Source organism: Cetorhinus maximus, chromosome 23, assembly GCF_964194155.1.
Source record: "Cetorhinus maximus chromosome 23, sCetMax3.hap1.1, whole genome shotgun sequence".
NCBI lineage: Eukaryota > Metazoa > Chordata > Chondrichthyes > Lamniformes > Cetorhinidae > Cetorhinus > Cetorhinus maximus.
This window is the reverse complement of record NC_135901.1, coordinates 34007440-34019923: the sequence shown is the minus strand read 5'-3', so window position 1 is coordinate 34019923 and position 12484 is coordinate 34007440. Positions and strand designations below refer to the sequence as shown.

Here is a 12484-nt window from a genome sequence, read left to right as displayed (position 1 = left end):
TGGATTCGTTGGTGACTAACCTATATTGATTCTTATCTATCCACAAGTGGAAAAATCTTCTAAACCCTTTCGTAATATTAAAAGCTTTGATCAGGTCATCCCTCATCAAACTTTTTTTAACCTGATCAATCTTTCTTGGATACTATAACTTTTCAGTTCTGGCATTATTCCAGCAAATATTTCTTGCACCTTCTCCAGGGCTCCTAGATATATCTTATAATATGAATACGGGCAAATCGGAGTATTAAACTCATCATCGCCCCGTAAGCTTGTACATTGGAAGGATCAGTACTGCAATGGGAGAGAGGAACATGGTTCAAGGCTGTTTTTCACCAAACTCTATTTCAGCCATTTTCCCATCAGCACAACTTAAGATGAAATGAACACATTCGGTGAAAAGATTTAGAAAGTGGGTGTTCCTCTTGCTTGTGACTCACTCACTCTGGTATTGTGTAAATGCTGCTCGGAGGTTTAGTGACCGGATGTATTCTACCGGCATTTACCCGAGTCTGTGCTTGGTGTATTGGGAGGCTTGGCCCGGGTTGGAGTATTTTACATCCCAGAGTTGAGCAGCAACCCGCTGGTTGAAGCTGCAGTCAGTGCCTCCTGCTGGCAGGGGAGTGGGCGTCCAGAATATTGTTGTTTTTCAGCTTTTCCCTGTCTCACTCACTGTGGAGCTGAGGAAGAAAGAATAATTGATGGGTTTGTTTGAATCCAGTGACTTCATAGACTTCTAATAAGCTCGATGTAGATACGTGGTTGGTCCAATTATTATATCCTTATATTTGAAATGAAAATTAATTTAAAAAAGGCTACTTTTGTGGGAACTCACTGGTTAACAACAGAGTCTTAAGCATTTGGGAGATATTTTCTTGAAGTCAAAAGACCCAATGCCAACCCGGAACTAAGTGACAATGAATGCTGGTGGAGAGAAAACAGTGAAGGTTTCGTCCTTAAGTGGTCTCGAACCACCAACCTTCCAATGAAAGGCCGAAGACGCTGGCCAATTGCAGCACCACAGACACTAAAACAAATGCAGTTTGCAAGATGTTCCAAACCAATGTGTCAGTGAATTAAATCTTCAGATTGCTGCTAGCAGAATGCCAATTGTTCTCTATCAGCTTTACTCTTCCAAAATAAAGTTTGGGACATTCATTGTGGATACATGGAAACAGACTGATCCCATCCACTGCAGACACATCCATGTCACCGGGAACCAGCTCTCTGACAACTGGAGCCATCACCCTTTGAGCCTTTCTGTGTCTTGTCTGTTACCAAGTATTCTGATTGTCCCGTAGCCGATATTAGGTTTGAATTCCTGATGTGCAGTAATGAGAATCCTTTCAATGTCTCAGATCAGATAATTTCACTGATGATATCAGAGTCACTTTCCAGTGTCTTAAAGAAGGGAAAGGTGCCTTGACTGTCTCTGGTCAGTCAGACAGTTCACCCTTGATTCTCCTCTGAATCCGGTTCCCACAGAGTTTCTAAAGATTCACAAAGCCCGAGACTGGGTTTTCTGTTTTGGTTCCTTGTCCATTTTCCAATCTACAAACTGACAATATTTTCCAAAGCTTTGTCTCAACCCTCAGTTTTGTGGAGAGATGATAGAGACCGGGATTGTTCTCTTTAGAGCAAAGAAGGTTAAACAGAGATTTCATGGAGCTGTTCAAAGGAGTCTGTGGGGACGAGCGGTTTGATAGAGCCGATTGGGAGAAACTGTTTCCACTGATGAGGGTCAGTAAGCAGAGGACTGGGATTTAAAATAATTAAAGGAAGACGGACTTGCATTTATATAATGCTTTTCCTGACCAGTGGACGTCTCAAAGCGCTTTCCAGCCGCAAAGTACTTTTTGAAATAAAACAGAAAATGCTGGAAAAACTCAGCAGGTTTCTCTCTCCACAGATGCTGTCAACCTGCTGAGTTTTTCCAGCATTTTCTGTTTTTATTCCAGATTTCCAGGATCTGCAGTATTTTGCTTTTATTGAAGTCCTTTCTGAAGTGGAGTTATTGTTGTAACAGAGGGGAAACGGCAGCCAATCACCACTCATGAAACACCCAAAATCATGGATGTCACAATGAGCAGATCATGTGTTTTTGGTTAAGGGATAAACAGTGACCAGGCCACATAGCTGCAAGATGCTGTCTTCAACATATGTGAATCCACATATTTTGATATTAGTTCTGCCCCGTTTCGAATTTTTCACATGTTAAGCAAATGTGATAGCCACTGCACTGCAGAAACAGGAGACGGCAGAAAAGCTCAATGGGCCTCACTAAAATGTTAAGCGGTGGCGTCATGCGGCAGCACTTTGGGAATTTGGCTGTTCTCATTAGGAATGCTGGAGACAGACTGATCCAACAATGTCATCATCAAATGGCACAGCACTACAAGAGGCCTTTTGGCCCAACGTATCTTTGTCAGTTTTGTACAACAAACTTTCTAATTAATCTCAATTTCTTTGTCTCTTTGCATCATCCTGATCTCATTATTTCCCTTTCAAGTCATTGTCCAATTCCCTTTTGAAAATTCTGAGTTAAGAAAAACAATATTGAAAGAGGTGCAGGAGCTTCTGCCATGTCCATGCACTGTGTGTGAAAATTAACAAAGTTTCCCTGACTCAATGACATGAAGAGTTGGATTCCCAATTCTTTTACAGTTATCAAAAAAAGGATCAATCATCCTCTCATTTTTCTCAGTCGATATATACAATCTAATTACCTTTTACCACCATTTCATTGAGCAAACACGTACAGCCACACAGGAAAAAAGAAGCATAATTTGAAACATTGAATCAGCGAAGTTAATAGTGGAGATGATTTCTGTTTGTTATAAAGCGCAGGATGATCTGATTAACAGATGAAACTGGTTCGAGTTTCCTCATGACCTATTCTGACTCCTTTGCTTCTGTTCCATTTCGTTGGCAATACCAGTGAATAGCTGCTGGTAGTGTGATCAAGGGGTCTAAATCATTAGATTAAAAGCTCTAGTCTCTCTGGAGGCATGGGTTCCAATCCTACCACTGCCAAACGTGTTCAGGGAATCTGCAGCAGCACATTTGGGCCAACTCACATTAAATTCAGCAGAGTGTGCAGTGCCCAGAGCAAGGAGAGACAATATGAATTGTTGTGGGGAAAAGGTAGGGTGTGGAATTACAGTGGTTGAGTTTCTCCTCCGAGAGTCAATATGTGAATGACTATTTGATGTAGCCATCTATAAACAACATTCCTGCAAATATGGGGCTTGGATTTGTGACTGAGTGGTTAAGGTGACGGGTTTTGAATGCATTCGGATCAGGTAGGCTGGAATCCTGACAGCTACGCTTCTTATCATTCCTGAATTTCACAGTGTACCGGCACAATTAATTGCCAATTGAGTTAAATTAAAAAATCCAAAACACCAATTTCCCACCTGATCCCAATAGCCCTTCATTCCCTTAGAATCCAAAAATCTATCCATCTCAGCCTTCAATATACTCACCGACTGAGGATCCACAAATCTGTGGAATTCACTCCAGTGGAGTGCAATGGATGCCGGGACACTGAATAAATTTAAGGAGGAGATAGATAGAATTTTAAGTAGTAGCGGGTTGAAAGGCTATGGTGAGAGGGCGGGAAATTGGAGTTGAGGCGGAAATGAGATCAGCCATGATCGTATTGAATGGCGGGGCGGGCTCGAGGGGCTGAATTCCCTACTTCTGCTCCTAGTTCTTGTATATGTCCTCACGTAGAGGCACAGACCAGGTAACAGGTTCCCCTCCCGTACACTTTTTGGCTGTATTATTTGAATTAATAATATTATATGGTTGGCGCCAATCATAATCAGAGCACAGAAAATGACTTTGTATTGAGCAATATCATGATTCAATGGCGGTGCGGTTACCCAGCATTTACCGAGAGGCAGAATATGCTCTATCCTCACTGAGTGAGATCATCGCGCAGGCGCAGTGCCAGGCAGTAACTGGAACATGCGCACTCCGGGCGCTGATTGGAACATGCGCAGTTTCGGTGTTGGAAAAAGGGTGGCGGTCGTGCTGGATCGGGGAGGAGAGCAGAAGAAGAGCCGAGCCAGCGCGTGGGTGAAGGTAAATGGAGCCGGCGAGTGGGCGGGGAGGCTATATAAATATCCACCGCAGGCCCCAAACTGCGAATAAAAAGTTTCCGGTCCCGCGTTTGCACCTTTTTGGCGGCTGCGGCGTTTTTCCCGAGAAAAGGCCCGGATTAATGGCCGCCATGTTGAGGACGTAAGGTGCGGATGTGAGGTCGCCATCTTTATAGGGGGCAGCGGGCAGCAGTGCGCATGTGAAGTCGCCATCTTCTTGGAGGCAGTGGGTAGCAATTGCCATCAAAGGTGGAGCAATTAAAATTGGGAATTGTCAGCAATCTGGGAATTAGAGGAAGTGAAGATATCTCGGAGGATTGTGAGGCTGAAGGAGATTACAGAGATAAGGAGGAGCGAGACCATGGAGGGATTTGAAAGGATCAGAAATTCATAATTTTGGTGCAACTTAAGCACAGGGGGTGATGGGTGAACAAGACTTGGTGCGAGTAAGCACACGGGAGCAGAGTTTTGGATGACCTCAAGATTACAGGGAGGTTAAATGTGGAAGGCGGCTGGGAGTTGTTAGGATAGTTAAGTCTAGAGGTAACAAAGGAAAGGATGAGAGTTTCAGCAGCAGATGAGCTGAGACTGGGCTGGAGTCGGGCGATGTTACTGAGGTGGAAATAGGCAGTCTTGGTGATGATGTGGATATGTGGTTGGAAGCTCATCTTGGGTTGAAATATTTCTCCATGGTTGTGAACAGTCTGGTTCAGCCTCAGAGAGTTGCCAGGGAGATGGATGGCATCGATGATTAGGGAGTGGAGTTTGTAGTGGGGGCTGAAGACAATGGCTTCAGTCTTCCCAATATTTAAGTAGAGGAAATTTCTGCTAACCCAGCACTGGATGTGAAACAAGTCAGGATGGTGTGTGACTTGCAGAGGAACTTGGAGGTGATAGTGTTCACATACACCTGCTACCCTGGTCCTTCGAGGTGATGGAGGATGAGGGTTTGGGAGAATCTGTCAAATTTCTTGTTGAGTTGTCGATATATAAAATGCTTCTCCTTTGCCCCTGACTCTCTCACATATCTCTCTCTGTCTCTTTCTTTCTCTTCCTCTCATAGATACCAGAGTCTCATAAGGTCCAAACTGTATAGCAGGTTCCAATTCCTGGAGGATATTAATGAAGCAGTTGGGATTTTATGATAATTTGGCACCTTTCGGGCTCACTTTTTCCTGATGCCAACCCCACATCTTACAAGATTCATTCAGCTCAATTTCTCAACCTGCCTTTGTGTTTCTGTGGGTTCTCTCTCATTCCTTTTTTCCTGTTTTAAATCAATTTCACAGGATACTGAAAGGGGAGGATTTGCAGTCGGGAACCTGAAACCAAACATCATGTGAGGGTCTTAGGGAGTCACCCGATTTACCATAACCTGAATATCATCAGATTTGGAACATGGAAGGAAAAAGCACCGTTCACAGTGGGGAGAAACCGTACACGTGTTCAGTGTGTGGACGAGGCTTCAGCCGGTCATCTGGCCTGTCAAAACACAAGCACAGTCACACCGGGGAGAAACCGTGGAAATGTGGGGAGTGTGGGAAGGGATTCAGTTACCCATCTGAACTGGAAACTCATCGCCGACGTCACGCTGGGGAGAGACCGTTCACCTGCTCCACTTGTGGGAAAGGATTCTCTGATTCATCGAACCTCCTGAAGCACCAGCGGGTTCACACTGGGGAGAGGCCATTCATCTGCTCCGAGTGTGGGAAGGGATTCGCTCAGTTATCCCACCTGCTGACACACCAGCGGGTTCACACTGGGGAGAGGCCGTTCACCTGCTCCGAATGTGGGTTGCGATTCACTGATACGTCCACCCTGCTGAAGCACCAGCTAATTCACACTGGGAAGAGAGCTTTTAAATGCCCAGACTGCGGGAAGTCGTATAAAAGCTCCTGGGAACTGATGTCCCATCAGCGTGTTCACACTGACGAGAGACCGTTCAGATGCTCTCAATGCGGGAATGGCTTCAGGTGGTCATCACAGCTCACTGCACACCAGCGAATTCACACTGGGGAGAAGCCGTTCACCTGCTCCGAGTGTGGGAAGGGATTCACTCAGTTATCCCACCTGCTGAGACACCAGCGAATTCACACTGGGGAGAGGCCGTTCACCTGCTCAGAGTGTGGGAAGGGATTCACTACCTCATCCAACCTGCGGGCACACCAGCGAATTCACAAGTAATTGCAGTGATTGGAATTTGCTGTCAATTAGAACATAAGAACTAGGAGTAGGCAATTCAGCCCCTCGAGCCGCCTTTCAATATGATCATGGCTGATCTCATTTCCGCCTCAACTCCAATTTCCCACCCTCTCGCCAGAACCTTTCAACCCGTTACTAATTAAAAATCTGTCTATCTCCTCCTTAAATTTATTTAGCGTCCCGGCATCCACTGCACTCTGGGGTAGTGAATTCCACAGATTCATGACCCTTTGAGAGAAGTAATTCCTCCTCATCTCCGATTTAAATCTACCACCCCTTAGCCTAAAACTATGGCCTCTCGTTCTAGAATGCCCCATAAGGGGAAACATCCGCTCCACATCTACTTTGTCTATCCCCTTTAGCATCTTATATACCTCAATTAGATCTCTTCTCATCCTTCTAAACTCTAGCGAGTATAGGCCTAAACTGCTCAATCTCTCCTCATAAGACAAGCCCTGCATCTCTGGAATCAATCTAGTGAACCTCCTCAGAACCGCCTCCAAAGCAACTACATCCTTCCTCAAGTAAGGGGACCAAAACTGTGCACAGTACTCCAGGTGCAGTCTCAACAATGCCTTGTACAGTTGCAACAACACTTCCCTATTTTTATACTCGATTCCTTTCGCAATAAATGCCAAAATTCCATGTGCCTTCCTTATTGCCTGCTTACCAGCTTTCAGCGATTCATGCACGAGGACACCCAGATCCCTCTGCACTGAAACATTCTGAAGTTTCTCTCCGTTTATATAATAAGTCACCTTTTTATTCTTCTGACCAAAGTGGATAACCTCACGCTTATCCACGTTAAACTCCATCTGCCAAATTTTGGCCCATTTACCTAACCCATGTCCATATCCATTTGTAAGTTACTTAATTCTTCATTGCAACTTACTTTCCCACCTATCTTAGTGTCATTTGCAAATTTAGCTAAAGTACCTTCTATCCCTGAATCCATGTCATTAATATAGATAGTAAATAGTTGGGGCCCAAGAACTGAACCCTGTGACACCCCACTAGTTACAGCTCGCCATCCAGAAAAAGACCCATTTATCCCGACTCTCTGCTTTCACTGTTGGTTAGCCAATCCTCTATCCAAGTTAATACATTACCCCTAACTCCGTGTGATCTTATCTTGTGTATTAATCTTTTGTGCGGCACTTTATCAAAGGCCTTCTGGAAGTCCAGATTTACTACATTTACAGGATCCCCATTATCCACTTTGCTTGTCACATCTTCAAAGAACTCTAGCAAATTAGCCAAACACAATTTACTCTTCATAAAACCATGCTGACTCTGATGGATTGCATTTTGACTTTCCAAATGCCCCATTACTACTTCTTTAATAATGGATTCCAACAATTTCCCAACGATAGACGTTAAACTAACTGATCTGTAATTTCCTACTTAAAATCCCCCCACTCCTTTTTTGGAATAAGGACGTTATATTAGCTTTTTTCCAATCCACTGGAACCTTTCCAGAATCCAGGGAATGTTGGAATATTATTACCAATGCATCCACTATCTCCGCTGCCACTTCCTTTAAGACCCTGGGATGTAGGTCATCAGGTCCTGGGCATTTGTCACCCTTTAATCCCAATAGTTTGCTCAGTACTTTTTCTCTAGTGATGGCGATTGTTCTAAGTGCCTCCTTCTCTATACCCTCTGCTCTACCTGTTACTATTGGGGTGGTACTAGTGTCCTCCATTGTGAAAACTGAGGCAAAATATCGATTAAGCATCTCTGCCATTTCTGCATTCCCCACTATTAACTCCCCAGTCTCACCCTCCAAGGGACCAACATTCACTTTAGCTACTCTCTTTCCTTTTATATACTTGTAGACGCTTTTGCTGTCAGTTTTTACATTTTGCACTAATTTTCTTTCATAATTTACCTTTGCTCTTTTTATTATGTTTTTAGTAACCCTTTGTTGATCTTTAAAAGTTTCCCAATCTTCCAGCCTGCCGCTGACCTTTGCAATTTGGTATGCCTTAGTTTTTGCCTTTAAGTTATCTTTAACTTCCTTGCTTAGCCATGGATGCTTTTTGCCCCCTCTTACCACCTTTCTTCCTCATTGTGATATATTTTACTTGGGAGGAATTGTATTAATTGTATTATTAATTGTATTCTCCTTAAATATCTGCCACTGTTCATCAACTGTCCTACCTTGTAGTCTTCCTGCCCAGTCCACGAGGGCCAAATCTGCCCTCATACCTATGTAGTTACCATTTGTTTAACTGCAGAACACTAGTATGGGATTCAAGTTTCTTGCTCTCCAACTGAACTTGAAATTATAGCATGCTATGATCACTTTTCCCTAGTGGATCCTTTACTATGAGATCATTAATTAATCCCATCTCATTACACAAAACCAAATCCAGAATAGCCTGCTCCCTGGTTGGCTCCACAACATATTGCTCCAAGAAACAATCTCTCATACACTCTATGAACTCTCCCTCAAGGCTACCCTTGCCAATTTGATTAGTCCAGTCTATATGCATATTAAAATGACCCTTGATTTTTGCCGTGTCTTTCTTACATGCTCCCAGTATTTCCTGGTTTATACTGTGCCCTACTGCTGAACTACTGTTTGGGGACCTATAGATTACTCCCACCAGGGACTTCTTTCCCTTGCTATTTTTTATTTCTACCCAGACTGACTCTACGTCTTGCTCTCCAGTGCCTATATGATTCCTCACTCTAGCACTGACCTCTTCCTTTACCAACAAAGCTACACCACCTCCTTTTCCTTCCTGCCTATCCTTCCAAAACACTGAGTACCCTTGGATATTCAACTCCCATACCTATTCTCCCTAATCGTCACCAAATCAAACCTATTTATCTCTATTTGCACTGTTAACTCATTAGTTTTATTCTGAATGCGACATGCATTCAAATACAAAGCATTTAAGTTTGCCCTATTGTCAATTTTCCCTGCTCTTGTATGATTCTTTGGTGCAATATGGCATTTACACATTCTGTCCCTTCCTTTCATTTTTTGGTAACAATCAGCCTCGTCACTAACCTGCACTCTTACCCTCTCCTTAAACTTTGATTTTTTATATTTTCATGCAACTGAACCCTCCCCCCCCACTATTTAGTTTCAAGCCCTATCTACAACCCTAGTTATAATCACATCCAGGACTGAAATATGTTCATTGGGGTCTGTTTTTGCTGATATGAATAAATGCCAGCCCAGTTATGGAGGTTACTATTTTGGAGTATTACGTGCAGTTTTGGTCTCCCTACCTAAGAAAGGATGTACTTGCCATAGAGGGAGTGCAGTGAAGGTTCACTGGGCTGATACCAGGGATGGTAGGACTGTCGTATAAGGAGAGATTGGTTCGACTGGGCCTAAATTCACCAGAGTTTAGAAGAATGAGAGGAGATCTGATTGAAACGTATAAAATTCTAACAGGACTAGACTGACTAGATGCAGGGAGGAAGTTTCCCCTGGCTGGGGAGTCTAGGACCAGGGGCCACAGTCTCAGGATACGGGGCAGGCCATTTAGGACTGAGTTGAGGTAAAATGTCTTCACTGAGGGCAGTCAACCTGTGGAATTCCCCACCACAGAAGGCTGTGGAGGACAGGTCACCGAGTATATTCAAGAAAAAAATTTATAATTTTTTTCATATTAGGGGTATCAAGGGGTATGGAGAGAAAGCAGGAGTATGGTGTTGAGATAGAGGATCAGCCATGGTTATATTGAATAGCAGAGCAAGGGGCCGAATGGCCTACTCCTGCTCCTAATTTCTATGTTTCTATGATTAATGTCAAATAAACCACTTCTGTTAAGAACACTGTGTCGATTCTTTTTAATATCTCCAACATAAGTTAGTGCCCTTTGAAATGCTCTCCCTCTCCCCTGTCTCCTCCATCCTCACCTCCAACCACAAGTGTGAGGAGCTCATGGAGCTTCTTTGTCACTAAGGTTAAGTCAGCCCGATCAGCTGCCTCTGCTGCTTTCCTTCCTTCCACTAACCCACCAGGACAACATTCTGGGGGTTACTGTTGACCAGAAACTGAACTGGACTAGCCATATACATACTGTGGCTACAAGAGAAGGTCAGAGGCTAGGAATCCTGCGACGAGTAACTCATCTCCTGACTCCCCAAAGCCTGTCCACCATCTACAAGGCACAAGTCAGAAGTGTGATGGAATACTCTCCACTTGCCTGGATGAGCGCAGCTCCCACAACACTCAAGAAGCTGCACACCATCCAGGACAAAGCAGCCCGCTTGATTGGCACCACATCCACAAGTATTCACTCCCTCCACCACAGTAGCAGCCAGTGTGTACCATCTACAAATGCACTGCAGGAATTCACCAAAGCTCCTTACACAGCACCTTTCAAACCCACGACCACTACCATCTAGAAGGACAAGGACAGCAGATAGATGGGAACACCACCACCTGGAAGTTCCCCTCCAAGCTTGCACATGAACAGGGGAGAGACCTCATCCTGAGTGAGACACAGCCAGAGTGAGTGTGGGTATTGGCAATTTGCTGCACAGTGGGAATTCGGTGCATAGGGAAAGAGGTGCTCTTTGCATTTTTTTCTTTGCTATTCAACTTCTTAAATCTTCAGAGAGTGGCCTTGCCTTGCTGCAGCAGTAGAGGCTATAAGGGAAAGGAATGATTGGTAAGTAGTGAGTACGGTCGGGTAAGTATTTACTACTTTTATTGCTTATAGTTTAAGGTCATTTTGTGGTTTATAGTTTGTATATTCTGTAGTAATGAGGATCAGGAAAGAAGGGCCCTAGAGTAATCGATTTAAAAGGTTTAATTTAAAGGGATAAGTCATGGCAGGAGAGCTCAAAGCCATAGTGTGCACCTCGTGCTCCTTGTGGGGAGCCGGGAACATTTCCAGTGCCCGGGACCAGCATCTGTGCAGGAAGTGTGTCCAGCTGCAGCTCCTGGAAGCTGGGTTTCAGAGCTGGAATGGCGGCTGGGGACTCTGTGGAGCATCCGCGAGTCTGAGAACATCGTGGACAGCACGCTTAAAGAGGCGGTCACACCGCAGCTAAAGGGACTTGGGGAAGGAAGAGAATGGGTGGCCACCAAGTAGTCCAAGAGGAAACAGGCAGGGAGTTCAGGAGTCCCCTGGGGTCCCACTCGCAAATCGGTATTCCATTTTGGAGGCTCAAGAGGGCGCTGGTTCCTCCAGGAAGTGCAGACAGAGCCAAGCTTTTGGCACCACAAGCAGCCTGTCTGTACAGGATGGGAGGAAAAGCAATAGTAATAGGGGATTCTATAGTCAGGGGAACAGATAGGTGCCACTGCGGCTGTCAACGTGACTCCAGGATGGTGTGTTGCCTCCCTGGTGCCAGGGTCCGGGATGTCACTGAACAGCTGCAGGGCATCCTGAAGGGGGAGGGTGATAAGGCAGAGGTCATGGTACATGTTGGTACCAATGACATAGGTAGAAAGAGGGATGAGGTCTTGCATCAAGAATTCAGGGAGTTAGGCAGCAAACTAAAAAGCAAGACCTCTTGGGTTGTAATCTCTGGATTACTCCCAGTGCCACGTGCTAGTGAGCTCAGAAATAGGAGAATAGCGCAGATGAATACGTGGCTTAAGAGTTGGTGCAGGAGGGAGGGTTTTAGATTCCTGGATCACTGGGACTGTTTCTGGGGAAGGTGGGACCTCTACAAGCGGGATGGTCTACATCTGAACCAGAGCGGGACTAACATCCTTGCGGGCGGGTTTGCTAGTGTTGTTGGGAGGAGTTTAAACTAATTCAGCAGGGGGAGGGGAAACAGAATGTTAGCAGAACAGGGACACATCATAATACAGTAAAACAATCAAGTCAGAGGGAGTACAGCTGCATTAAGTTTCAAGGGAGTAAGGCAAGGCTGGATGGCCTCTACTTTAATGCCAGGAATATTACAGGTAAAACGGATGAGTTGACATGTGGAATTATGATATAGTAGCCATCACAGAGATGTGGTTGAGGGAGGGGCAGGATTGGCAGCTCAACATTCCGGGATATAGAATCTTCAGGCGAGACAGGGGAGGGGGTAAACAAGGAGGAGGCATTGAATTATTAGTGAAGGACTCAGTTACTGCAGTAAGGAGAGATGATATCTTGGAGGGAACATCAAATGAAGATTTGTGGGTAGAGCTTAGGAATAAAAAAGGGGCAGCCACATTGTTAGGTGTTTATTATAGACCCCCATAT

At 44.7% G+C, this 12484-nt stretch overlaps 4 protein-coding genes across 5 annotated transcripts in view; 2 read left to right on the top strand and 2 right to left on the bottom strand.

Moving 5' to 3' along the window:
• The window catches only part of LOC144697491 (uncharacterized), a 1380819-nt gene that overhangs the window by 912361 nt on the left and 455974 nt on the right, over positions 1–12484 (top strand). The window lies entirely within an intron of this gene.
• Positions 1–12484, bottom strand: part of LOC144698473 (uncharacterized) — an 88151-nt gene that overhangs the window by 3048 nt on the left and 72619 nt on the right. The gene's annotated exons all lie outside the window — the stretch shown is intronic.
• The window catches only part of LOC144697517 (uncharacterized), a 213017-nt gene that overhangs the window by 128691 nt on the left and 71842 nt on the right, over positions 1–12484 (bottom strand). The window lies entirely within an intron of this gene.
• LOC144698476 (uncharacterized) overlaps positions 5184–12484 on the top strand; it is a 35861-nt gene continuing 28560 nt past the window's right edge. Inside the window, 1 exon segment of the mRNA XM_078570416.1 lies at positions 5184–6283. Within this exon segment, the coding sequence (XP_078426542.1) occupies positions 5502–6283 (782 nt within the window). The 5' untranslated portion in view covers positions 5184–5501.